At 42.7% G+C, this 26,579-nt stretch overlaps 1 protein-coding gene across 1 annotated transcript; it reads left to right on the plus strand.

Moving 5' to 3' along the window:
• The first annotated feature begins 372 nt into the window (after positions 1-372).
• On the plus strand, positions 373-26,230 carry LOC115013525 (transmembrane protein 132D). Its single transcript, XM_029439880.1, is given in 10 exon segments — positions 373-409; positions 412-537; positions 5,574-6,450; positions 14,066-14,203; positions 18,260-18,452; positions 20,356-20,499; positions 23,280-23,485; positions 23,759-24,023; positions 24,222-24,413; positions 24,502-26,230. Coding segments are annotated over 10 exon segments (3,483 nt in total). The 3' UTR covers positions 25,807-26,230.
• Positions 26,231-26,579: the final 349 nt, after the last annotated feature.

The raw sequence follows: 26,579 nt of genomic DNA on the forward strand, positions 1-26,579 counted from the left end.
ATGATGAGTTTAGTGCCCTGAGGATTGCGCGCAACACAGTCAGTGATCTGTTAACAGCCGTTTAACATCGCAGTCCCAGCCGCGGCGGAAGACTGAGAGACCGACTCAATCTGGAGGATTTGTTCAAATAATTCGCTTAGAGGGGTAATATTGATCGCGACGAAACATTCTCCGTCACATAGTTTCAGCTCAAGACTTTCTTATCTTCTGACCGAGCATAAAGTCTCCAGGATCGTTACGCACAACTTTTACGCACAACCGGGGACCTGCCGATGAACGGATCTCCATGCGCTGTCACCTGCAGCAAGGACTACACTACAATTTATACACTCACAGGTGTGATTATGTTAATTGTGCGAACTGTAGGAATGGATGAAACGGTCCGCTACATGCTCTGCTGAAACAAAACAAAACCACGGACACTGGGAAGTTGCCTGGAAGAGCGAGCCGCGCCGGGTGCCAACATGAGCTGTTACTACCAGAGCTGGAGGATCTTACAGATAATCTTTGCAACAATTACATCAGTTCTCACACAAGGTAAGTGACCTGGAAGTAATTAGTTGCGTGTTGTTGTGTATTACAATCTCAACTGGCCACCAGGGACGAACAATACAAGTCAGCCTCTGCCAAAGTGCAATGAGCCCCAGCTTCACTGTTTACGCATTCATACTGTGTCAACACTGTATTTAATGATAACAACTGAAAACAAATGAGCTATTACAGGGACCTGTCATTCTTGTGCACTTGTTACTGATGGGGGGTGGGCCATTCCAGCAGTAAAACAGCCTTCTCTAGCAATCTAAATAATTTAGAAATGTGCTCATTTGTGCCACAAACTTACATCTTACTCTACAGTGATACCGCGTTCCAGTGAGCCAACCTGAGCATTTATGCGTTGTGGCAAAGGGGTTTGACGGCAGTGACAGGGGGTATTAAACATGTATGAAAGTAAAGTAAAATGCTTGATGGGTTTATATTACAACTTGAGCCATGCCTTAGTACTTTGCCTCTAAGTATTGCATTCCCTTAGGGATGTCTGCTAGAAACAAACCGGGGTTCCCAATGTTCACACGGCAAACAAGAAAACAAAACAATCTAAATCCTCAACTTTGATAATGGAGAAAAAAAAGCACATCACAAGGGTATTTACTGTAAAGCCTATAACTGCATCATAGATGACTATTTCCAGGGAATGCGGGCTGGCTGATTTATGTGGATAAAAGGATGACAAAAATGGAGAAAATGTGATAAAAACAGATTCCGCTAAAGGAGCTTTAAGAGTCTCATTGGACACGGCAATCCCTACCAATCACTGAAAAGCTTAAGCCTCCCTCTCTCTCCACTCTATGACTATCTTCCCCACCCCCTCACTACCCAGGCCCTTGGGCATTACATGCTATATGATCAGAACATCCTATTTGTATGTTTGTGTAAAGCATTTAGTGTAAAATGAGAATATAACGCTGTCAGGAGAGCTTTGCCTGCACCATGAGAGTTGACTGACAAGAAGTATTGTAAAGTGCGTAAAACCGGGCCTGTCTGGCAGCTCCACAGCCTATAACTCACAATCATGACATAAAGTAAACGGCACAACAACAAATCAGCAGGGGAGTCTTGACCACAGGACATAAATAAACCTCCACTGAAAAGTTTTGAACCCTCTGTATTTCATCATACTTCATCACGCTCATTGTAACAAACCAAAAGTTTGAGAGCACAGGTTCAGAATAGGTAAGTAAACTCAAAACCTTTGTGACTTATCATTAAATTGGGACCTCTATACTCCAATAAGATGCCTTTAGCCAACACCACACTTGACTTCTTATGTTTATAACGCACATCGTGTCTTCCAGACCTTTTTGGATCACAGTGTTCACAACTTTTGAAAATTGCTTTTTACCACTTTAAAAGAAACTCCTGGCAACTTGTTGTAAGCCACTGTTTACCTCCCAAGGTGACTGCTAAGTGCCTAAATGTCTCAGAAAAGACTAAAACCGTATTTATCTATTTAGCTAATGAGACGTGTTGGTGCTTTATTAAAAGTAGATGCATTGGCAAGGTCAGCCAGTCAACAAATATAAACCCATGGAGCTAAAATCTGTTCTAATACAGAGAATGTTGTTGCTACAGGTGCTCAATTAGCGAGATGAGCATCTGGGCCATTTCCAACACTTTCTTCTTTTAAAGTATTCATCCTGTGTGTATGTGTGAACCATAACGCTAAAACAAACAATCTGAAAGAGAAACTTTAAAACTCAAACATCTCTCAAATACTGATTAAAATGCAGACGTCCATTGTTGTCCTCTGTTGGGAGACGGCTCACTTCTGCAAGCTGTTTTGCACATATGGTAAAAGTCATTACTGCACATTAGAATTCAAAGCGGTTCCGCCGCATTTTAATACAATAATAGAAAGATTGATTACAATTTGAGCAAAAGGAGTTAGCTGACATGCCTATGACAATATTCTAATATGGAGAGTAAAATGTAGCTTATTAGAAACAACAGTGTTTTTATTAAAACTGCTGATGGGGAACTTTATTTTGAAATGGATCTGTATCTTAATCCCCTAAGTAAACTTTGCAGTTACACCGCAGAACACATCTCAGCTGCCACGCTACACTTTTCAAAGTTAAGCACCGTGTTTACTTTCCATATCTCAGATCATATTTTAATGTGTGGCGGTAAAGCTGGACTTTATTTGCTTCCCAAATGTAGCAGAGGTGAAAAAGATCTTGTACTCATGAAACGTCACATTTCCATTTTGGTTGTTTCTGTTTCTGCTCAACTCCGAAACCTTATTTTCATACAGGGAGCATGTTCATTTGGACACAGAGAGGGATGAACAAACATGTGACTTGCACCCTGACATAGAAGGAATCTTCAGTTTTCTTTTCACACATAGAAAGCACTTAACCGACATACTGTAGAGAGAAAAATCAAATGAACAAACAACACCAGGCGTTGAAAATGAGCAGTCTTGAAGAGGTGGCTTTTAGAGGCAGTTGTAGCATCTGCATGACAACACTGATGCTTTCTGACTCAAGCCAAGGAGGAAGAGGAGCTCAGGGTCTTCTAAATGAGTGATTTGAGAAGCTGTACCAGCTGGTGCACCGGATTTGCTCTCATGTTTATCGGTTGAGGGCAGGACTCTCATCATGATAAGAGGACTATAGAAGTACAGCTTCATTGGCTACTTATTAAATATCCCAAATATTGGCAGAGGCGAAGGATGCGTCCCTTAGCCTGCCATGACACATAAACACACAGTGCCCGCAAATAGATGAGTGTTATGTATGCTCATGGCCTCCTTTGACTTTTCCGAAATGAAAAGCATGTGAAATAATGAGGAGAGCTCAGATGACCCATCAAACCCAACTGTAAAGAGAGGAGCTTGCATGTGAGGTACTTTGTTGCTACACTGGTGGTGCATTCTCCCTCCAGGAGACAGTGAGCCCGTTTATATTCACTCCAGACGGAGCTGCTGCCAGCTCTGGTATTAAACAGCACATCTGTCACTGTGGCCACTGGTAGGCTAAGCCAGGACAGCCACGCTCCTTGCTCCAGTCCCTGCCTCATGCAGTGTGTAACCCACTCAGAGAACATGACTGACACTCTTGTCTTGTGTGTGGAGGAGAGACAGAGAGAAACATGCAGTTGTCTTCCTCTGAGGGCTGCGGGCTGACATGGTTTTGACGCAAGCAGTATAGTCATTGCCGTGTGAACTGTCAGACCATCATGACAGGCTCTTTGGATGAGGGAGGATTAAAGGCAGAAGAGGCCATGATAGACGGACTTGTCACATGCCAACATGATGTCTGGTATTGACATGGAAAAGCTTCGAGCCTTCGTTAGATAAATAACAATTAATAATTCAGTGACAGACAACTCTCTATGTGGCAGCTTTTGTCGCAAATGCATTTTAAGTCTATAGACGTAGACATTATCTCTTTTTATCTCATTGTTAGCGTTGGTATACCAGCGGGATGATTTTGTTTTGGTCTTAGATTCTGTTTTCAACTATGCTAATGGAGCTTCATCCATTTTGTTTTAATCTGCAAAGTAAACACCAGTGTTTTTGTCCTTAATTCACCAAGTACGGCAATTAGCCACCAGATAAACAGAGCACACACAGCAGCCCATAATCTTCATAATTCTATCAAAATGGACGTTTAATGAGGACGCATGATGGCCGAGTGACCTCTGCTCACGTCCACTGAGACAAACACTTAACAAATAAGCTTTTAAACCAGATCAGAGAATATTTATGCCGTTGGTTTGTTTTTACTCACTCTTATAAAAAGGTCATCCTATGCACTTGTGATCAGTATTTAACAGCCAGTAATCCTTTGATCATTATACTGGTATACCGTCCAACGCAAAGCTACACATCTTACTGAATATTATACACCTACATTCACAGATGTATTTCCCTTAGCTTAATATTTTTTAATTAGAATCTGGTCTCCTCGTCTTTTACTCCATGCGGTGAAGCTCCACCATTCTCGTTCACGGGGGATATGCTGAGAATTCCCAGCCTACGGGTGCTGACAATCTGAAAAGCCATTTTAATCCCAGTTTTTGATGGCAGATTTCAATCTTGTGCCAGATGTATCAGATCCCACCTTTGCACCCCATATAGAGAAAGCTGATCATCCATGAGAGAGGTGAAACTGGGCCAGTGGGAGGGAAACATGGACATATAACATACACTTACAATTTAGTAACAGCTATTGCACAGGAAATGAAAAATGTGATAGCATATCTTTCTGTGTAATTATTACTTGACTGGATATTATGTAGGGACTGTATGGACGTATTAGGAGCAGGGAGGGGCTCAAACATAGGATTTTGACATAGGATCCAAAACGTATATTTCATTGCAGCCCCCCATTGCAGAGAGAGTTAAGAAGATAACTTGCACCATGTTCATCAAGGTGCACATGCAGAGGACAACATGTCTGTCTCCTTATCAGGGTTTATTAATGTGCAAATAGTGGTTGCTATTAAGATATTAGGATTTAGGGTAAAATAGGATTAGGGTTAGGGTTAGGGTTAGGGTTAGGGTACACGATTAAAAGTTACATTATTACACTATAGTGATATGTTGTGGGGAGGTTGTTGCAGTTTTAGTCAATAGGAGGGCTTTGCTTTTTTTGCAAAGTGAAATATAAGAGTCAGCCCTCCTCTGAACAAAGCCACACAGTTCAACTGCTGCTCTATCTCAACCTCAGAAAGTAAAACTCTCTTAAGCTCCCCATGTTCTAATTTACATTATTTCACCTATGTGCACTGTAACAGAAATATTAAGCCCAGAGGCCTTTTAGTGTAATACATTGGTGCCCCACTCAGTTGATCAGTTGGCCTTGACTGACTTTTTGTGCTCAAGTGTTAGTTCCTGGAACTCTGAACGCTGGTATTTGTCACAGTACTTTATTCTCAAATGTAGAGGATACCTCCATTCCTTAGTATTTGTTTCAAGTAGAATTGTAGTTGCTTAGAAATGTGGTGCTCTGACATACTCCCATGGCTTTTTAACAAGCCTAATGTACTTCTCTATTTTCACCTTACAGATTTGAACAGCAAAGAGCTGAGTGACATTAAGAGCCCAGTGCCTTTCCCTGTCTTCCTGCCTGTCAAGTACGAGCTGCGAGATGCTGACTACCTCTTTCTGAAGGAGGCTGGGCAAGACTTCATGAGGAACTCCAGCATGCAGAGTCACACGCAGCCCTTTGTTATATTAAGATCCGGCCGGCAGCCAGCTGTCAACGCCAGCTACGGCACGATGTCCACAGAGCAGCTTGTGCCTCAAGATCTGGTCCAGTCTGTGCAGCTTTTCAACACTCCAGAGGTCTTTACCTTTAACTGGAAAATCCAGGCCTTCGTGTTGACGCCTCGGGTGTTCTCCTCCAAGCCCAAAGTGCGGGTGCTCTTCTATGTTGCGGGGAGAGACTGGGGCCGGGGGGAAGGAACTTTGGATGAGCTACCGTGTGTGACAGTGTATGCTTTCTGGCAGACCCAGGAGGTGAGAGGCTCCTGTGCCATGGGAGGCGAGAGGGGAACATGCATGGCTGAGCTTGCTCCTGCTCCTGGCTGGTTTGCTCTGGGGTCAGAGGGCACCAGCAGGGAGAGGCAGGACCCAACTACTGGGAACCCTGTGGAGCTGTACTACCAGGCACAACCCAAAGTCAATGGGAAGTGTAATTCTGTGGATGGAAGTCGTTGGGGTGGCTCACAGCAGCAGGCCGAGTATGTTCCTATCACGGCCATGCAGAGGATTGGCAGCGTGCGTCTTCTGCAGGTGCCCAAAGGAATGGCAACACTTTCGCGGCTCAAACTCGGCAATTCCATTGTGATACGGACGTCCTCCAAACCGCTGAAGAAGACTGATATCGCCACCTTCTACATACTCATGGCCGGCTCTGCTCATCTGACTAACTTCACTCTCAGGTAAGACTGTGTCTTCCATTTCCTCACAGTGTGTAGTAGTCAGACTTGGCTATATTATTATAAGCTCCTTTACTGTGGTGAAATACTGCCATCACTTCAGACTTCAAATTCATTTGTTGATAATGATTCAGTACTTCTTCAAAATCCCGTGCCATCAAAAACAAGGGAATATGTGAGGGAAGGAGATTTAGCATGGATTAGGGTTTATGATAGAGGTTAACTGTCTTTCCGAGAACTGTGCTAGATTATTCCAGTTAAAAATAAGACAAATACATATTTGAGTGAGCCCAGCACGATGACATTAAGGGCTGCTTCAAGAGTGGTAGTCATCAAGAGTGACATGGATCAAATAAGATAACGCGTAGCTTGTGACTCATTATTGCTTTGCTTTAAAGGGTATGCTGTGCTATATTAACACACTGCTATTGCATGTGGTAGGATCATGGGGATTACCAGCATAGCTCAATTTTAATTTAGGGCTCTGTTCTCGTTTCGCAATGCAAAATGTTCCCGTTTGACAGGAGATGAGAGCATTTGTACTTCCATCTTAAAGTAATAGTTAATCCTCTTTAGGTCTCTGCGACCTCCTTGGTGATAGTGGACAATGTTATAGAAATGTTTAGGAACTTTACTTTCCCAAGAAAGAACGCCTTAACCACCTGATTTATTTATTTATCCTCTGGAGGAAAAAAGGCATGTCTGTTCTCATGGCTTTCTTTCAAGGTGTGACTTTGTTACTTCCCTTTTCAAGGTGAAGTGATGCAGCATGGGAGATTTGCACCTCAAAACTGGATTTGAATTGAATGCCTCTCATCGTTGCATTGATGGTTTTTATGGTCATCTGCGCCATAATGCCTTTTATTTCCATCATCCAGGCGGAGATCAAAGAGAACCACGTTGCGGCACAGCTAGATTTGTGGAGGTTAGCTGTCAGAGTAGACAAGTAGAGATTTACGCTAACTTGATCAGAGACTGATTCTTTTGTTATTATTCTAGACACTATCTGCTTTACTCCAAGCCACTGAATAATGGCCTGTCAGAGGGAGTGAAATACGGTTGTCTCAGTTATTCAATTGGTGTGTGTGTGTAGATTTATATCATGGGTAAAGTATGTCATAAATCCTTCCTTCATATTATGTGTTTTCGTTTCACAAAATAATAAATGATAATCTATGTTGCTGGTTGCAGCGTTGTTGGATGATGTCCAGTAAAGTGTCCTGACTCAATAAAAAAGTGTGTTAGTTCCTGGTCTTTCCTCGTAGATTGAAAAACACTTTGGTACACGTTCAACACTTCCTAGAAAATAAATCACTTCTGAGTAACTTCTTCACTTGACTTGCAAATACATGCTTGAGTGGAAGTGAGCAGGTGAGGGGACAGTCATGGATTCTTAATTCCTGTTTCACCTGGTCCTGTATTCATTCACTTAGTCACTTACTCAGATCAATCGTGAATGCTAGAATGAGTAAATATTGATCGAGCCAACAGCTGTGAACGGATGCACTTATCCTCGCAGGTTTCAGAGATGAGTCACTCTACATTTCTCTCAGCTCATTCAGGTTTTTTGTTCTGGTGCACCAAAAGTAAACAGAGAAACATGAAAATGTTTCTTTCTGTAGATTGTCTGGATTTCAGGAGAATCTAGACAATGTTTTTGACTGATAGTTAAATAAGTTCCTTTTCTTTCTGTCTCTGGATTTTGGCTGAAGCAATGAAGCAAAAAAAGAAATCCTGATTTCCACTCTTCATTCTGTCACTTTTAATCATTGCTGCTCTAATTCATTTACTCAGTCACACGTTTCTGAGCAAAAAGAAGATAGCATAAATGACTCCCCTCCCCTTGTCTCCCTTTGTTTCCCTTTCCCCTCTCCCCCTCTCCCCTCTCCCCCTCTCCCCCTCCTCTTCTCTCCTCTCCTCTCCTCTCCTCTCCTCCCCTCTCCTCTCCTCCCCCTCTCATCTCCTCTCCTCTCCTCTCCCCCTCTCCTCTCCTCTCCTCCTCCCCCTCTCCTCTCCTCTCCTCTCCTCCTCTCCTCTCCTCTCCTCTCCTCTCATCTCCCTCTCCTCTCCTCTCCTCTCCTCCTCTCCTCTCCTCTCCTCTCCTCTCCTCTCCTCTCCTCTCCTCTCCTCTCCCCCCTCTCCCCTTCTCCTCTCCTCTCCTCCCCCTCCTCTCCTCCCCCTCTCCTCTCCTCTCCTCCCCTTCTCTCCTCTCCTCCTCTCCTCTCCTCTCCTCTCATCTCCTCTCCTCTCCTCTCCTCTCCTCTCATCTCCTCTCCTCTCCTCTCCTCTCCTCTCCTCTCCTCCCCTCTCCTCTCCTCCCCCTCTCATCTCGTCTCCTCTCCTCTCCTCTCCTCCCCCCTCTCCTTTCCTCTCTTTCTCTCCTCTCCTCTCCTCCTCTCCTCTCCTCTCCTCTCCTCTCCACTCCTCCCCCCTCTCCTCTCCTCTCCTCTCTTTCTCTCATCTCCTCTCCTCCTCTCCTCTCCTCTCCTCTCCTCCCCTCTCCCCCTCTCCTCTCCTCCCCTCTCCCCCTCTCCTCTCCTCTCCTCTCTTCCTCTCCTCTCCTCCTCTCCTCTCCTCTCCTCTGCTCTCTTCCTCTCCTCTCCTCCTCTCCTCCCCTCTCCCCCTCTCCTCTCCTCTCCTCTCTTCTTCTCCTCTCCTCCGCTCCTCTCCTCGCCTCTCCCCCTCTCCTTGTATGATGGGCAGTTGTGTCTATATGCCATAAATAAGTGTAATACACTCACTGTACTTCTAACTGACATATTCAACAACAAAGTGGTACCCCCCCCCTGTGCCCCAACACCACCCTATCAGCACATTAACAAGCCCTGTGCATCCAGTCCTCAACAGCTGTCTTTGTGCTTTATCACTGTCTGAATGTCCCATTAAGCTTTGCCTAATACTCTCTCATCAGCATGATAAACCTGTTATTGATGTGTGTAGCTGTAGTCAGGGGACATACAAATTTGAGGTCGATTGAGTAAAAGACAAGCCACACCTGTCCGTTCCTGCAAAATGAACCTGTCATTCTCAGCGACAGGTTGACAAAGGTCATATACAAAGTAATTCCATCATCACACACCCATGTGAAGGGTAATTAGATGATCCCTTTAGTGTATGCTCAGGAAGTTGAGAGGCAAGAAGTATGAGCTCACAAATTTTGTTTAGCTTTTCTTCTTAATGGCTATTAAAAGTCAGCAATGAAGCACAATCGTTTGTCTTGTTCTTTGGTTTTTATTCAAAGGCAGCAGTGTGGCAACACTGTACATAAACTTGAGCTTCTGTATCAACAGGACACCGTGTCAGTGAGCTCTTCAACCAGGGAGTCTAATCATTCATCTGTGTGACAAATAGGACTGTCACGTCCATTTTTAGTGCTGTGGTGTCTGCCATCTGGCAGGCATGTTGGCATGAACGTCTCCCCAAGTCCCTAAACTGCTCCATAAGTACGATAGACATGTTGCCGATGGCTGGCCATCAGACTGGCTAAACGGTGGACATTTGCCTGCATATTTAACGATTGCATCTGTTTCCGACTGCACTGGGGTTTACTGGTGGTACCGTTGCTCCGCAGTGATGCATTCACGAAGCCAAAGATGGTAACACAAATTATATTAGGGAAGCAATTACAAACACTATGTACTGTAGCATCTTGATAACAGCCGTGGTGATGAAATGCATCTGGGCCGGTGCAGCTCACACACAAAATATACTCTTGTGATCAAACTGTTTTACTGTAGTAGCTTTTTTGAGTTGTGTCACTGTTCTACTTTCTTTTGTTGGACATGGCTCTGTGATCTTTTAGAAAAGTAAAAAAACAAAACACCATTCCACAAATTCATAAGGGACGGGAGCTGACTGATGAAGGCCAACAGCCAACAACCTATTTGTGTACCAGTTGGCGTGCATGCATGTGTGAGTGTGGGAGTGAATGAAGAGTATGTAAAAGGTGAAAGAATAGTGCCACTCATGCTTTGCCTGCTCAGAAGTGAGATAGATGGCAGGTGCTGCACCTGGGAGCTGCTTTTCTCACATACTGTCAGCTTCGGTCTCCACAGCCATCCATCTTCTCTGGCCAGGTGCCTCCTCCTGCCCGCTGCCTCCTCAGGGCCTGCCAACCAAAGCCATGGACTCTGGTCCATGCTCCCAACTACACAGACGAAAGCCCTCTTCCAGTCGCAGGGGATTTTCTTTTACACGAGGAGGGCTGAGAGAGAAAAAGAGTTTAAGATATGTCTTCTTGTTACTGCCACCTTTAATTAGTTAAACTTGGCTCCACGCAGCTCAATACACAGAGTGTTTCATCACAGCAGGACATGTTATTCAGAAGTCATTACTAGATTAACAGTCCTCCTACTTTTCCCATCAATACACTGTGCATGCCATCCAGCTAACTTCATTGATTATGTCCATATTATATTGCTTTTACAATCCTCTACAGTCAGCATCAGCCGTGCAATTATATACATGAATAGAACATGCACGTTGGGTGAAGCAGCGGTGAAACATAAATCATATTGCAAATCTTTGATAACATTTGCATGTGCAATGTTTAATGCATTGCAAGTGAAAGACGTTTGGAGCCATGCTATAGCGCCGTGGCTGCAAAGTAAAATACCTCCAAAACTAAAGGATAGATTGCAAAGTATTTGGTACAGACGTTCATTCCCAGAGGATGAATCCTAATTACTTTTGTGATCCTCTGATTTTTCCTTTAATTCCTTCGTGAAGATCACATTTGTGGTTTTAATTCAAATGTGTTTTTGTGTGTGATTGTAGAAACAGAAATAACTCAGACGTGCCTTTCTGTTTCATCTTTAGTACTGCAATTGACATGGGTAACATGGAGCAGCCACCTTTGTTTTTATCACTTCATCTTAACTATCTAAGAGAATAATTGATGTAAAATTGATGTAAAGAGTTTCATACACTGCATGCATTTCTCTTTGCTCATTTAGCTGCAGCATTGTTGGCTCTGCTGCCTCCTGGGAACCCTCAGAGTGATAACAACGGACGAGCGATCCCGTTCTGTTTGCTACTGTAATGCACAGTAATCAGAGATGTTTATTTAATTTACTATACTAACAGAGCCCTAGCAACACCTACTGTATTTTTCTCCTTTTTGGAATTTATTTGATAAAAATTGCTCATAGCCAGAGTTGAAATTGTGACATTTCTGCTGCAGCAACCTCTGTTGGCTCCGACACAACTACCTAGTTTGTGGTAAACAATATGGCCATTACGTGTCCACTGACTGACGCTCAACGTGTGGCATTCAGCTGTGTGCAATCATTTCCCAGCACCGCAGGATCCAACCTGTTAGATCTCTGCTCCGCAGGTGAATCTGTTAATCAGATAAATCGACTGCTGTTGTCTGCAGCTGCTCACGATGGCACAAGATTAAAACCACTATTGAAGAAGACACTGCTCAGTCATCCCTCTTTAATTGTGACCTTTAACCTGTGGGCTCTTTGTCTGTTTGATGTTTTTGCGGTGTCACAAATGCCACAAGATGACATTCTTTCCAAATCCATTCTTTCTGACAGAGAGGAAACAAGGGAGACTTTTCTATCTTGCATTCCTGTGGTTGCAGCTCTGGGTCGTGCTAGACGTTGTGGCTCCACAGCCGAGTGGCCACATTAGGCTTTCCTTCCGGATGCTGGATGTGCAGATGTTGGCACAAAGGCACACATACAAGCACGTGCACACAAAACTCACCACAAATCCCTTAAGAGGTCATCTTAAATATTTCAATTAGGAGTTGAAATAATATAATGTATGTTGGTAGTTTTTGTTTCAATGTGCTGAACAGGGAGCAATATCTCCTCTACTTTTCAAAGTCAAACCCCTCAGCCCTAAGCAGGAGGAGTGCTCAGATTGCTGTTGTTCCTATCATAGATAACGCCTCCTCAGAGACTCATAATACGCTCAACACTTTGTGTTTATCAAGATTTAGAGATAAACCACGCAGCTTTGCATACAAATGAAAACCAAAGAATTACACAAGGATGTTATTCTGAACTATAGACAGCTTGTCTGAGCTGTTACTGAGCATTTGGGGATTCTTATCAGACATTGTAGTATAATGAAGTTTGACATACTTTGTGAAAATAGCTGACCGTATGAACTATTGGTATTGTTGCAGCAGAGGACTGGATTTTACATGCATGCTTCCCCTGGCTTTACTTGATCGCAATTCTTTTTAGAACAATATCTCATTAACATTTGACCTACTGCAAGCTGCTTCTGGGAACGCTCGCAGGGAAGGTGTACATGCTCAGCTGCATAATGCTTATCATTTACAAATTAGAGGCCAAGTAAACTAATCATCCATTAGTACAGTTTAAGAAACAGAAAGAACAATGGGTTTTTTTTTCAAATGCAAGGGATGGTGAGTGGAGGGGGGGGTTAGGGTATAGGTTGAGGGGTCTGCAACCTGCGGTTCAGGAGCCACATGCGGCTCTTTAACCCCTCTGTAGTGGCTCCTGTAGCTTTGACAAAACAAAACATGGAACATGAAATCATTTTCTTTTTTTTATATTTCGTCAACTAAAAAATGCGTCACATTCTCCGGCGTCTACGGGCGCGGTGCCTTTCACTGCAGGTGGTTTATCGTGAGTTGCAGACCCCCGCCTAACTCGGTATGCTAACCATGGATAAAACCAAAAAAAGATACGTTTCGGAGGAAAGTTGTTTAATTCTGCGCGGACAGATACATTTGCTTTCCCTGTCAACAATGCTGGCTGACCAGAGTGCTTGATATGTGGCGAGAAATTAGAAACAGAAAATGTGATGTTGAGGGACATTTGTGAGGCTGTTGTGAATTGTGGATGAAAACACACTGAAACGCACATAATTAAATACAAACTGGCCTCTTTTTTATCTCTTTTTAAGATATTATATTATATTATATATCATTTATATATTGTATGTTTTATTGTTTTGTGTATTTTTATATTATATTTTATTCAACATTTATGGGGAGGACTCAAATATACCTGCAGAGTTCTGTGTTTAATTAAGTAGGCCTGAACATGCCAGTGTATGTTTTCCTTCTCTTCACAAGAGCTTTAGTGTTTTCCTTTTGTTAAAACAGGTAAACATAGCAACAGTTTCTTTTATTGTCATTCTGTCACTTCATAAATGCAACAAATGTAGTATGACTATATATTAAATCTATAAGCTGTGTTATCAAATATGTTTTGCGGCTCCAGACAAATCTTATTTGGTGGAAGAGGGGCAAAATGGCTCTTTAGATAGTAAAGGTTGCCGACCCCTGTCCTAGACTAATACATATTCAGTTGTAACACTGCTCTATGTGAAGTATTAAATATATAAAGTTGCCTCATTGTTACAGACATTCTGGATTTACTGCGATAACCTGGAATAAAATAAATGATTTATTTATTTGAATAAATAAATCAAATATATTCTGTGTGAGGAAACTGAATGTTTTATGTGGAAGTTTAAATATTGAAATATGTTTGGCTAATTGTTCACATTATAAGCCACTTAAACTTTGGAAAAATAAACATTCATTGCCACGAATTCCATTGGTTGTTAATACATGACATTTCACATTTACCATATTCTTGACCTTTTGGATTTTGACTTTCCGCAGAGCGACAGTAAAGAAAGGTGTGACCTTTCGAACAGCGACACCCAGTAACTCTTTACTGTGGGACATCACTCTGGATATGGGTGCAGATGGAGCCATCGCTGTTATTTGTCAGAGGAAGGCTCCCATACCTGGGAAAAGGCAAGTTTGTTCTCTTCCATTACTCTGCATGCCAGTGTACGCTATCCATCTGTGTCTAGTTTTCTGTGGCTCGGAGTTTATACATATTTATAGGCTTAAATTGCTATCGTTTGAACTGGGCAAAAAACACTCCAAAAGGTCCAAAGGGAATCCTTCATGTACTGTTGGCTGACAGTGTCTCTAGCTGATAAAAGTGGCACTATTGTGATGTATGTCCTGCAAAGAATCTAAGTATTTGTCTGAAAGACAAACCATCTGCACTGTACGAGCTTTAGAAGCATACTGTGCTGCATCACGGGAGGACATGTCTCTGAGCACAGGTTGGCTGCAGGTGATCCTGTAAAGCTGACCCTTATAAACAGCAATTGCTTTGCCCCCTTTATTATCCACTTCTCCTCTGTGATTTAATCATTTCTAAACAGTTACCAGCTGTGCACATCCATGCATTCCTAGTATTCGCTAAAACATATTGTAACCTATGACTTTAAAGCTGCATGCAGGGAAGGTTGATATAACTAAACTGTGAGTCATTTTCAAACATAGCACTAAAACTATTTAGGTTACATGACATCTGAAGGCTGGTCTGATCCAACTCATTTGGATTTCTAAGAAGTACTTAACTTGCCCCGTAACCTCATTAAACAAGACTACATCCTTTCCCCAACAAGTGGCTTATCTAAGAAGCCCTTTTCATTTTCAGCTGAGTACATGTCATTGAACATTGAGGTGAGCTGAGTTCATTTAAGAGTTGTCATATAAGCTTGGCACATGCCTCCTGAGATTACAAGACACCCTTTTTTATTTTATAAAAAGAGCATAGAAAAAACAGAGTAAAAGCTTTATGACACGTCCCTTCAAGCCTTGTCTGTCTTGCCTCGCTGCCTCAAACGTAGCCTTAAGTTTAAGCTCTTTTTCAGTTCTCTTATATTACTTAGGCTATAAACATTTTACGGCTAAGTAAAAAATATAAAACAGGCTAATCAAGACTAAGTCTAATTCACTGCCATGTTCGTGGCTCTGTGTGGCAGTGCTTAGAGATACAATGTTTATCATGGTGGCCATTTTGCTTGTTAGCATGCTAATGATGACAGTCACACTCAACAAGCATTATTTCTCTTATTTAAAGAAGACACAGACTTCAACAACAGAACTGTTCCCTATAGGCTGGATAAAGTGACTTCTTGTCATTGAGTGTCAACACAATAAGAATACAGCACCAGTTTTTCTGACCACAGTGGAAACTCTACTGTTAGCGCGTTAGCATGCTAACATTTGCTCATTAACAATAAACACAAAGGAGGCCTCCAGCTGTATTTGGTTAGATACCAAACTACTGGACAAGTTAAATGTTATCCTGATGATGGTGCTAGATGAAAAATAAAGGGATTATAATTCATCCTAAAGGAGACATGATTGTCTACCAATAGCTGTGGAGACATTTCACTCAAAACCACAAATGTCATCAAGGAAAAGTCGGAGCTTCACCAAAATCATTAGGATTCATCTTCCAGGGAGCGTGGATGGACCTACAGACACCTTGCCATGCCGCATGCAATTGTTCCAGTTGACCATCCAGCCATCGACGTTCAGGAGAAAACTATTTATGTTGTTTCTGTGCACTTGTTTTAAATGATTTAGTTTTGCCATTCAAGCTTGCCAGTGCTCCCATTGAGATTTAACTCAAACAGTAAGATTATTTTCTGCCTCTAGAGCAGCTCCAAGAAATGCTTGTAAAACTAAAGCTGTAATCTGTGTGTGAATGCTGCGGCATTGCTGGAAAAGAGCAAGTGCTTGCAGCCCACGTTCCCAGGATGAAAAAAAAAAACTAAGAACATTAGACAAATAATAACATTTCTCAGAATTTAGTTTAAATATAATCTGACAAAGATGACTTCATTACAGGGAGAGGGAGTTTGGTAGAGGTCATACAACAAGAGAGCCAACTTGCTTTAAACAGAGATGGAGCGCTGACCTTATGTGTGCTTGTTATTATTTGTTTGACCTCATTAAGTTGGTTTCCCCATTCGCTGTGGATTATGACATTGTTTATCACAACCTCTTTATGGGTTAACATATTCTTTCACTCAGTCATTTTGACTAATCCTCTCTTAAATGTCATGAAACTAACAGAACCCCTGCAGAGAGTGTCTACTGTCACACCACTGTGGGGATTTTTCTGACTTTTTGTCTTCCTGCCTTTAGTGAGCACTAAAAGTATTTGCTGTATCTGCACATTAAAGCTTTTTAATCCACTGTCGCAGCAGCTCGGTTTGGAACTTAACATTAAAGCGAAGCTACTCACAGACAGACTGCCAGTCGTAAACAAGTTGTTGAAGCATCCCCTCCCTGCAAGCTTCACAAGAATGACTGAGGGCGTAAATAGCACGGCGGCATCCCCTTTACTACAGATATCTGTGTTAATGCATACTTAAGGGGATATATGCATGCTTTTACAAGTCAAGAATATCTTGTTTTGATAGTTGACGAGAATGCCATCATTATCTTTTAATCTCAGGATTCCGATCAATATGCTGAGATTATTTAATTACACCACATCTGTCTGTCTCTTAATAAGGGCAGATATGAGCACTGAGCGAGAGGAAGGGATACAGTGAAGGACTTTTGTGTGCTTTGTTGTTGAGTTTGGAATTTAATGGAGGATTAACTAAATATGATTTGCAGTTTCTCCAATTGTTGTTGCTTTAATGCAGAAAGGCGGCTGGTATGCAGTCCCTTTAGAGGTCATGCAGTAAACAGGACTTACTGTGTGTCTGCACAGCCTTGACATAGATATTTATAACATGTACACACAGGATGCAGTGGCTCTGATAATGTCCATGTGGGTATGTGCATGCTTATTGCGTTTTTGTCCAGCAATACATCTTTTCTATAGTTCAATTCAGTGCCAAGAAATAAAACCCAGGATACTAACTTGGGCCATGGGAGAAAATTGAAGCCATGGCTAGGACACTCTGTTCTGTCTGACATCACTGAGAGGCCATTATAAGTTACAAAGTCTTATACTTTGTTGTGTATACAGGATGCCTCTGTCCTCAAACCACCTTTTATTCAGTTCACATTTAACAGTACCAGCAACTCAAGAGTACAGCACGGAGAAATTCAGCTCTTTTCTTTTTTGGTTTAGTTTGTGAGATTGCCTACAGATGCAAAGCCTTTTACTAAAAAAAGATTAGGTCTTGTTGCAACTAGAGGGATGACATCCCACTCCCAAAAATCGCTTTGCTTTCTTTCTACGGGACAAAATTCATAACATTACTATTCATTTTAAGATGGATACTGCCTAAAATCCAGTTTGAATCTTCATCAGGTTTCTTTCTACTTTACTTTCAACAGTTTCCTGAATATGAAATAATTGTAGTTTGATAGTAGACATCAAAGTAATGACTGGATCCATACACGAGGGATGGTCTACCAGTCATTGTAGCCTTTCTAATACATGGCGCCTTTACATCATACAGTGAATGAGGTTTAATTGATGCATTTTGAGCCGTCAATATGTCCCAGTAGCAATATCACCAGTCCATATTTCTATCCCTGGTTTGGCTCTGGTCACACTGGCTAATAATGTGTCCATCCTGTATCTGCACCGACTCTCTGCACTGAGAGCAATGGGCCAAAGGCTGCAGTGCAGGATACACTGCCGTGTAATCACTGCACCTTTCCATAATTTAACATAATTATCTCTGCAGGAATTTAATGTGTGGTGAAGTAATTGCAGACCCCAATGGGGAAATAATCTGATTAAGTATCAGTGGCTGTGATGCAAAGATTCTGTCTTTCTGGTGCTAATTTGCATTCCATCACACAAAGTAAAAAAACACAAACGTGGCACTTCTTGCACCAAATGATAATAACACGATAGGACAATGGGAAAGCTGCAGCAATATCTATTTCACAGTGTTTTTCTTTGCTAATCTGTGTTTCCATATCAATTTATTTCCAAGAAAATCTTTAGAAAACCACAACATTTGCCGTATTGCAATTATAGGCAGGTATGCGTGCATGCATGTCTAACTCATCCTGCTTCCCATTCAGGCTTGAGAGCAGTCTGCTGGAAGTGCTTCAGATGGATTTTGAGGTGGAGGAGCTGAGCAGTCCTCTCGAGAGTCAGGTGATCATATGGAGGCTGGAACTACCATCCGCGCCTAAAAACGTAGCCAAGACTGAAGGAGCCATGAGGATCTATACTACTCAAAGAGACTTTGTCGGCCTGGCTCCTCTCGTAATGGTGAGCTAGCTGACAGCTTCCATGTCACACCAAATCATTATTAAAAACAACATTGACGCTTTCCAATAACACCAACACGTGGACTGCATCCTTTGAGTGTTGGTGCATGAACATATCATACAATGCACTTTGCTCTGATCCATTTGTGTCTGGTTTGCATACACAAAAGGCTGGATATGCTTTGGACTGTTTAGTAAAAGGTTTCTATTTTGAGCAGACAGTGACCTTGTGTAGTTGACTGACAGCTAGCTGATGTTTCACTTCTGTGTTGTTCTGCTCTGTTCTGGCATGCAATATGTGGTCATCTTCTCCTCCTAACAGCTGCTTCATGTGTTTCTATTTTGGTGCCGCGGGCCTCTTTATCATGCTACCTCTATAATTAATCTACGATGATATAATCTCCGCCACTAAATACGCAACATTACACAAGAGTTTACACCACTCTGAGTTATGTGTCACCTGGGTTAGGGACTTCTACGTGCGCTATTGTTTGCAGGTTTGACAAATGTCACATACTGTCACATCCTACGCTTAGCATTTATTCAACCACATACTTTTGATGAAATATGCACAATTAAGAATTAGTATGCTATACGTTGAGGCAGAGGGTTACTTATATTTCACAGTGCTGCATTTCCTTCATAATGGTGCCAGAGAGCTTGAAGTTATGAGGATATGCTACAGTATCCTGATTTGAGAATTTGACATGGTTCATCCCTTTGGTGGATTAGAAGCTGACCTCAGGCAGAGGGCCAAACACGAGGAGATTTGATGGTTCGCTCAAGGGGACATTAGCGCTGACTTATCAGTCTGAGCCTTGCTCTGTGAACTCCATCTAGTGCTGCTGCTCAATATTTCTTTATAATGGCCAAAACCTCACTGACACCCTTCAGATCTGTTTTTTTTTTTTACGATATAGTAATGACAGTCAAAAATAAATGAGGTTCAATTATTTCAACTTCATTTAAACCAGAGGGACCACGTGTCTCTTTAAATTGGATTCGACTGATCATGCACTGCGCTCCACTGCTCTCAGAGTAATTTACACACACTATATTAAATTATTCCAACTTCATTTAAAACAGTGTTTTTACAGAAAACGAAACATATCCATCTGCTTCCTTTTCATGCTTTGATTATCCATGCATGCAAACAAATGCATGTATGCACAAACACACACATACACAGTGAGATACTATAACACTACAATACTCATAATAATTGTATTCGTATCAATTCATTTGAACAAAACCCTTATGGAATAGTAAATGCATTTTAATAGCATTTTTATACAAAGTGCCAACTGAAGCCACTTACCATGCAAGTCGCTGGTTTAAGCATCCTGAGCAATTAGTGCAGAGTCTTGCTAAAGGACACTTGGACTAGGGGATCCAGGGATCGAATAACCAACCCTGCGATTAGTGGACAACTCTGCTCTGCCTGCCACAGCCAAACTATTTAATAATACATTGAGCATGAAAGAACAGGCTGTACTGTAGATATGTAGAGATTATTTTTAGTCCATGACAGTGGCTTTAGTTATTTGATCGTGTTCGAGCGGATATGGCATCGCTCTGAGGGACATGCCTGTGCAGAAAAGTCCAAGATTAGCTCTCCCTTCCATGCGGTGACCTGGCCATCACCCAGCCTTAACTCTGCTCCTCCCTCCCCTCGGCTTCCCAAAGGGGGACCGGCCTTCTCACCTCATCAGGACTGCTGAGTCACTGAGTCGCACTCTGTCTCTCCTACTTCCCTCCTACAACACCCCACAGTGCTGCTATCACAAAAACCTCGTTGCACTACATGAAAAGATCAGCCATATGTCCTAAAATGCAAAAAAAGCCAACAACACTTATAGCATAAGAAATATGACTTTTCCTGATTTCCCCCGGGCTCTCTGCAGGACACAGAGATCCTGAACACAGCTGTTCTGACTGGAAAGAAGGTGGTGATGCCTGTGAGGACAGTAGCTGTGGAAGAAGACGGAGTGGTTACTGACATTTCTGACTACACAGACTGCAGCTCCACTGATGAAGATGTACTCAAGGTAGGAATTACTGCACGTCTCCTCATACTGTAGAGGGGATAATATCCATTTTTAGTTTCTTTGTGTTCACACATTCCAAGTAAAATGACTCTACTGTAGTGCAGATGGCTTTTTAAAGCTATTTCATTATGGGGACACGATGATAATGAAAAGGGACACCTTTGCCGTCTATAATGATCTTTGCTGCTCCCTCAACTTGTGTAATGTAAAGACATGTTTAATCACTACTAGTAAAGGGTTACCTGAGAACAGAAATGTGTTTAGCAGCAATAAATGGAAGAATGGCAGATGTCTTGCCTGCCCTAACTCTAAAGGGCAGGAGGGAAATTTAGAGCTGCTGTTAAACCAAGGTTGGTTTCATGTGTGATGGGAAAGACAGACAAATACGTTGTACCAAAGTCACCTCTGCTCTCTGTGTCTCTTTCCACACAGTAAAACAAACTATTAGCGGGGCTCCGACAACATCGCCCATCAATCTCCCCGACAATGAACAACCGCTGAGCTAAATCGCTCCCCACAAAAGACCTCGCAGTCTGCCACTGTGCTCCCATCCAGTGACTTTCCACTTTTATCCTGTGAACCTGAGCACGGCTGACTGCCAAAAGCCGGCTTTGTTTATTGATGAAATTGAAAGTCAGGTCCCCGGCCCTTGAGGTCAGAAGGCTGTGAATACACTCACTCAAGGGTAAAGTTGCACTGTAAACAAAGGCATGCAATGGACTCCAGCCATGTAATATGGTTGTTTTTTTGCCGGTCAGAAATATCCCAAAGCAGGTTTAACAAACAACAGATGTCTGGGCTCATAAATAAATGTAGTATTTTGCTCAGAGTGTTGCTCCATGAGATTTGCAGTCCAGTGTATACAGTAAGTGCACATGTATTAAGTGCACATGGGTGTCAGTTATAAGAAAAGCAGGATTACGTGAGGATGTCAAGAGGCCAGATGTTGACTACATCATTCTTTTTCAACCCTGTAATGTAGCCGTCTTTGCTGTTGTTCTAAGCTTACAGTGGCTCTCTGTTTATTTGCTGACCAGAGAGCGGCTTCAGTCACAAATATTCCCTTTAATCTTCTTAGTCTAACAGCTTGACTCATATCTTTTTCTCTTCTGTTGTGCCTGAAGAGTATCAAATCTGCTAGTGATAGATGAGGAAGGATTTATCCAGAATGGATCGCTCAAGTAAGCAAAACCAAAACAAACTCTTATCTGCCGTGATGGAAAGGTTTTCCAAATATGCATGAATGTTGGATAGACATAAAATGTGCATATAGGCATTCTCTTTGACAGTCCAGGATTGAATAATTGATACTTGAACATTTTAAGCAGGGACATATTGAGCATAGATGTCTACTTAGTTGATTAATCAGGATTTTTTATCACGTGGCGTAGCAATTTGACTAAATAATTTACATCAAGCCAGCGTAACATGTGAACGTAATTTGCCCCATTTGCAATAATTAATTCGGCATACTCACTAAAACTTTGTATTTATAATTATTTAACTACTGTCACAGATGTGTCAGTCAAACGTGCATTGGAGTATTTGTTTTATTCATTTCTGCCCGTCTTTAATACTGTACACAATGATGAAAGTCAAATCACATTTTAAACAAATATCTATTTTGACACCAAAAACACTGAGGGATATTCTTGGCTGCAGAATGAGATTGGGACCAGATTGATTTGGCAGATGAAACATTAAAATGGCATTCCCTTTTATCTGATGCTTCAGTATATTATTTGAACATGGCTCTTGGAGGTTCGGAGGAAGATGCTTTTCTATACACCGAATTAGAAACATGAGAACTCCGCATGACTTCAATGGTGGAAATCAGTCCTTGTCTATTGTCCCATGCTTGCATTAGAACTTTTCCATAACAACCATTCAAAGGCTTCAGAGCCAAATGTTGTAAATCTGCTCTTTGGACATAAATCAAGCATAGGATTATTTGCAGGGAGGAGGAAGCCAGGGCATCTCAGCTAACAGCAAGGATGACACATAGTGATGTGGTCATTCTAAAGCTTAAGCTCTGGTCATGGGTGCAGGATGACTGATGCTCAGATACACTGATGACACAAGATCCTCTCAAAAATAGCGTGTTCCCGTGACAGCACATCCTCTAGCAAACTTTTGGGTTCACACGAATGAGAGCAGGAAACATTGCTATTTGTATTCCTCCTTAGGCTATCTGTCAAAGTCACTGTTTTCCCCCCTTTCACTCCCCTGTGCACTTCCAGGGGCTGGTGACTGAATTTCAATGTTGCGTTAATTATCCAATTGGTTTAAAAACAGTGGCCGTTGAGAGGACCAAAGAAAGCCTCCTGATTCGTGTTTCAAAATGTCCCTGAGATCTTTGAGCAGTCGCCCAAACTTGCCAAGGTCACCTTTGAAATCACATATTAATGAGCGCATTTGGCTGTGAAGGACTGATGTTCAGCACTGCACCACATGATATTTTGATTTACATAAAATTGCAATGCTGCCTCTTTCTAACGCTTCGGACCGGTGATCATCGCAGTGGTTTATTACAGCCAGCTGACATTACTATGGTAACACATGCAGTGCAAAACTGCTGCAAGGCCATTTGTTGTTGTAAGAATGGCCTATCTGTTAAAGTTGTGACTTTTATGGAATATTTGATTATTTCTTGTCATTGGTTAGATGACTAACATCTCCTTCATTGACAACACTCTCAGTCTGAGTGTGATATAGACTGTTTACACAAAATTAAAATGATAGTATATCCATATTCTAATGGGTTATCTCCCCCTATCCAGGTGTCAGACAGGTGCGACTATGTTTTCGTGAATGGAAAAGAGACGAAGGGCAAGGTGAAGTTGGTGGTGAACTTTACCTACAGCTACTTGAGTGCTCAGCTGGAACTGAACGTGTGGATGCCTCGACTCCCCCTCCAGATCGAGGTGTCAGACACGGAGCTGAGCCAGATCAAAAGCTGGAGGGTACCCATACTAACTTCAAAAAGGTGGGACACAAAAACAAACCATTCATTTAGCATAAAAGCTCTCCTTATTTGGTTTCCAGATGGGATTTTTAGAAGCCTCCTTTAGCCCATACAAATCAAAATCATATCTCTCCAAGGATTTAAGGTTTTGAGTCCATTACATAATCTACTGTTATATCTCATTGTGATCCAATCAAGCAAAGAGACAGAGTTAAGTGATTGGATATAGCAGGTCAAAGCATTTACCATGTGACAGGTGTGACTTGCACGTGTGCTTTTGTGCTCATGTCCCAGACCTGGCTGGAACAGTGAAGAAGACGACAGGAAGGGGAAGGGCTGTATGCTTCAGTATCAGCACGCCCTGGTGCGGGTGCTAACTCACTTTGTGGCAGAGCAGGCGGACCCTCGGGACCCTAAGGCCTATTTCCTGGGCACGGATTGGCAGGTGGATATCACAAGGCTGGTTCGATACTTCATGAAGGTGGAGGACCCTCGAGTGGCAAGGTTGCAGGCTGGAAGGGTGCTGTCAGGACGAGACCTCGGGACCACCACCATCCAGGTAATGAACTGAATTACTGATTGGAATAACTTTTCCCCAAACAGCCTGTAACCGATGTTGTAGCAAGAAGCAGCTAGACTCTGGATTGGATGGGGTGTTTCCTTTGTTTTTCATTGAACCTGATGAACTGAACTGGTCTTGGCAAGGAAATACAGTCTGAGGCACCCTAATTCATTTACTGATAATGTTCTGTGACAGGTGTTCTCTCCACTGTCTGATGCAATCTTGGCTAAAACAACTATCAAAGTCGTGGATGACAAAGTGACCATCATAGATTTGGGGGTCCAGCTGGTTACAGGCCTCTCCATGACTTTACAGCTCAGTGCCGGAAGCAACAGGGCTATCCTGGCTACTACAACCACACAAGAGATTCTACAGAGCCCCAAACAGGTAACAGTCTGAGTCCATTTAAGAGTCTTAAAGATGAACAGTAGATCAAAAGCACAATTACAAGTTCTCCTATTTTCTGTTCTTTCAGGAAGCTTTGGTCAGTGCCTGGGTGCAGTTCAGTGATGGCAACCAGACGCCTCTTGACATTTATGACCCTGCCTACTACAGAGTGATGGTGGCATCTCTCGATCAGGGGGTGGTGTCAGTGCAGGGCACGCCTCCGGCTGTGGTGGCAGAGGGTGAGGGCGAGGGAGTCCTGGTCAGAGTAGAGATGTCCATCTGCGAGTCCTGCCAGAAGTCCAAACGCAAAAGCACTGTGGCTGTGGGCAACGGCAGTCTTAAGGTCAAGTTTCAATTGAACACTCGGCGCCTAGATGCAAATACCAGCAGCACCGACAGCAGCACTGTTAGCATCAAGGATGACGGCAGTGACTATGGGAGCGATGGGGAAGAGGTAGGAAGAGAGAGGAAGCAGAGGAAGCAGTCCCAGGATCCTCCCCGGCGAAGTTCCCCCTCAGATAGAGAGGAGAGTGTCATGCAGAAGATCACAACCACGATAAAATCTACACAACGAACCTCCATCACAAGCGGCAGCCTGGGAGGAGTGGGTAAGAACAGCAATTCAGGAAACCCTGACAGTCCTACCAGCGTGGTTAGCAGCTCCAGCAAAGCATATGGCTCAGACAATATGATAGTGGAGGATATGAGCAGTGTTAGCTTTACTAGCACTGTGAAGGCCCCGGGGAACCTGGTGAACTATAACAACTTTCCCACCAAGGTGGAGGTACCTGGGCAGGAGACAGCAGAGGTAGAAATTGGTGGAGAAGAAATGTTGACCAACAGGCCGCTCACAGACTTGGAGATTGGCATGTACGCTCTGTTAGGCGTCTTTTGCCTGGCCATCTTGGTTTTTCTGGTTAATTGTATCTCATATGTTGTTAAGTTCAGGCACAAGCAGCCTCCCTCTCATTGCCAGGAGCCCACAGGGCACAGGCATGACTGGGTATGGCTCGGCACAGACGCTGAGCTGGTGATGAGCGTGCCAGGCAGTCCTGTCCAGCAAGAAACCCAGACTACAACCACCGTCATAGACATTGGCCCTGATAAGACTGCCTCTATGTCCAGAAGGCCCAGTTGCCTGTCCTCCGTTACAGACTCGCCCATCAGCTGCGTGGGCTCCCTCAGGAGCAAACCTATGCACACCGAGTCCATCCACTCGCCCACCAGCAAGAGAAAGAGAGTCCAGTTCACCACCTTCTCCACTCTGGAGCGCCAGCATTCGCCACATCTCCCGCCCAGGGAGAACGGCCATGGTATCCACTGGGTTGGGAAGGAGGACAGTTGTGAGGAGGAACCCCAAATGCCCATTACAAAGCCTGGGGACCAGTTATAATACAGAACCTGATCAGACCTCACATGTACATTAGATGTGGCTTTGATCACCTCAATGCCTTTCTTAACTCCAACAACTGTCTAGAATATGTGATTTTGGAATTGCCCTCCTCTACATTTCATTACCTATCAAGGCCTTTTACATGTACTGTATATTATTGTTAATATTGGAGCGTGGATGCGTTAGATGGTTGACCAGATGGACTCTTTATTTACACGTTTAAAGCCACCAAATGTTAATGCTGCATGTGGATATCTACTTTAAATGTTTGCACTCACATGCTGGTATACACAGTACAAAGACACACTGAAAAAGTATCCCAAATAACAAATACAATATATTGATTACTAGATATAATACAGAGCTCAGTCTGGCAGGTCGGACTTCAACAACGACTGGTTGTTTTCTATTATGCAATATCCAAGACCCGTTTATTTGTACATTTAAATTAATCTAATTTTCTTTTTCATTAAAACACTATGATCTTACATTTCACTTGATTTTCTATCTACTTGTTTTTTTTGGATAATGCACATGATCTCTAGTAACAGCATGCGACAGCTTTTGATGTTCATCTACTGTATATTTTGTGTAATTAATGTTACAGGTGCATCAAAAATTGTGAAAAACCTTTGAGAAAACATTTCACCTTTTCCTAACCAGCGTGTTGCCAAAAATCAACCTTTGTAACGGCAAATTACAAGAACCCTTTGTGCCCCCTCTGCCCTTTAAACAGATTGAGTTTTTTGCGGGGCCCTTTGAATGTCTGCGTT

The sequence above is a fragment of the Cottoperca gobio genome, chromosome 9 (assembly GCF_900634415.1).
Source record: "Cottoperca gobio chromosome 9, fCotGob3.1, whole genome shotgun sequence".
In the NCBI taxonomy this organism is placed as follows: domain Eukaryota; kingdom Metazoa; phylum Chordata; class Actinopteri; order Perciformes; family Bovichtidae; genus Cottoperca; species Cottoperca gobio.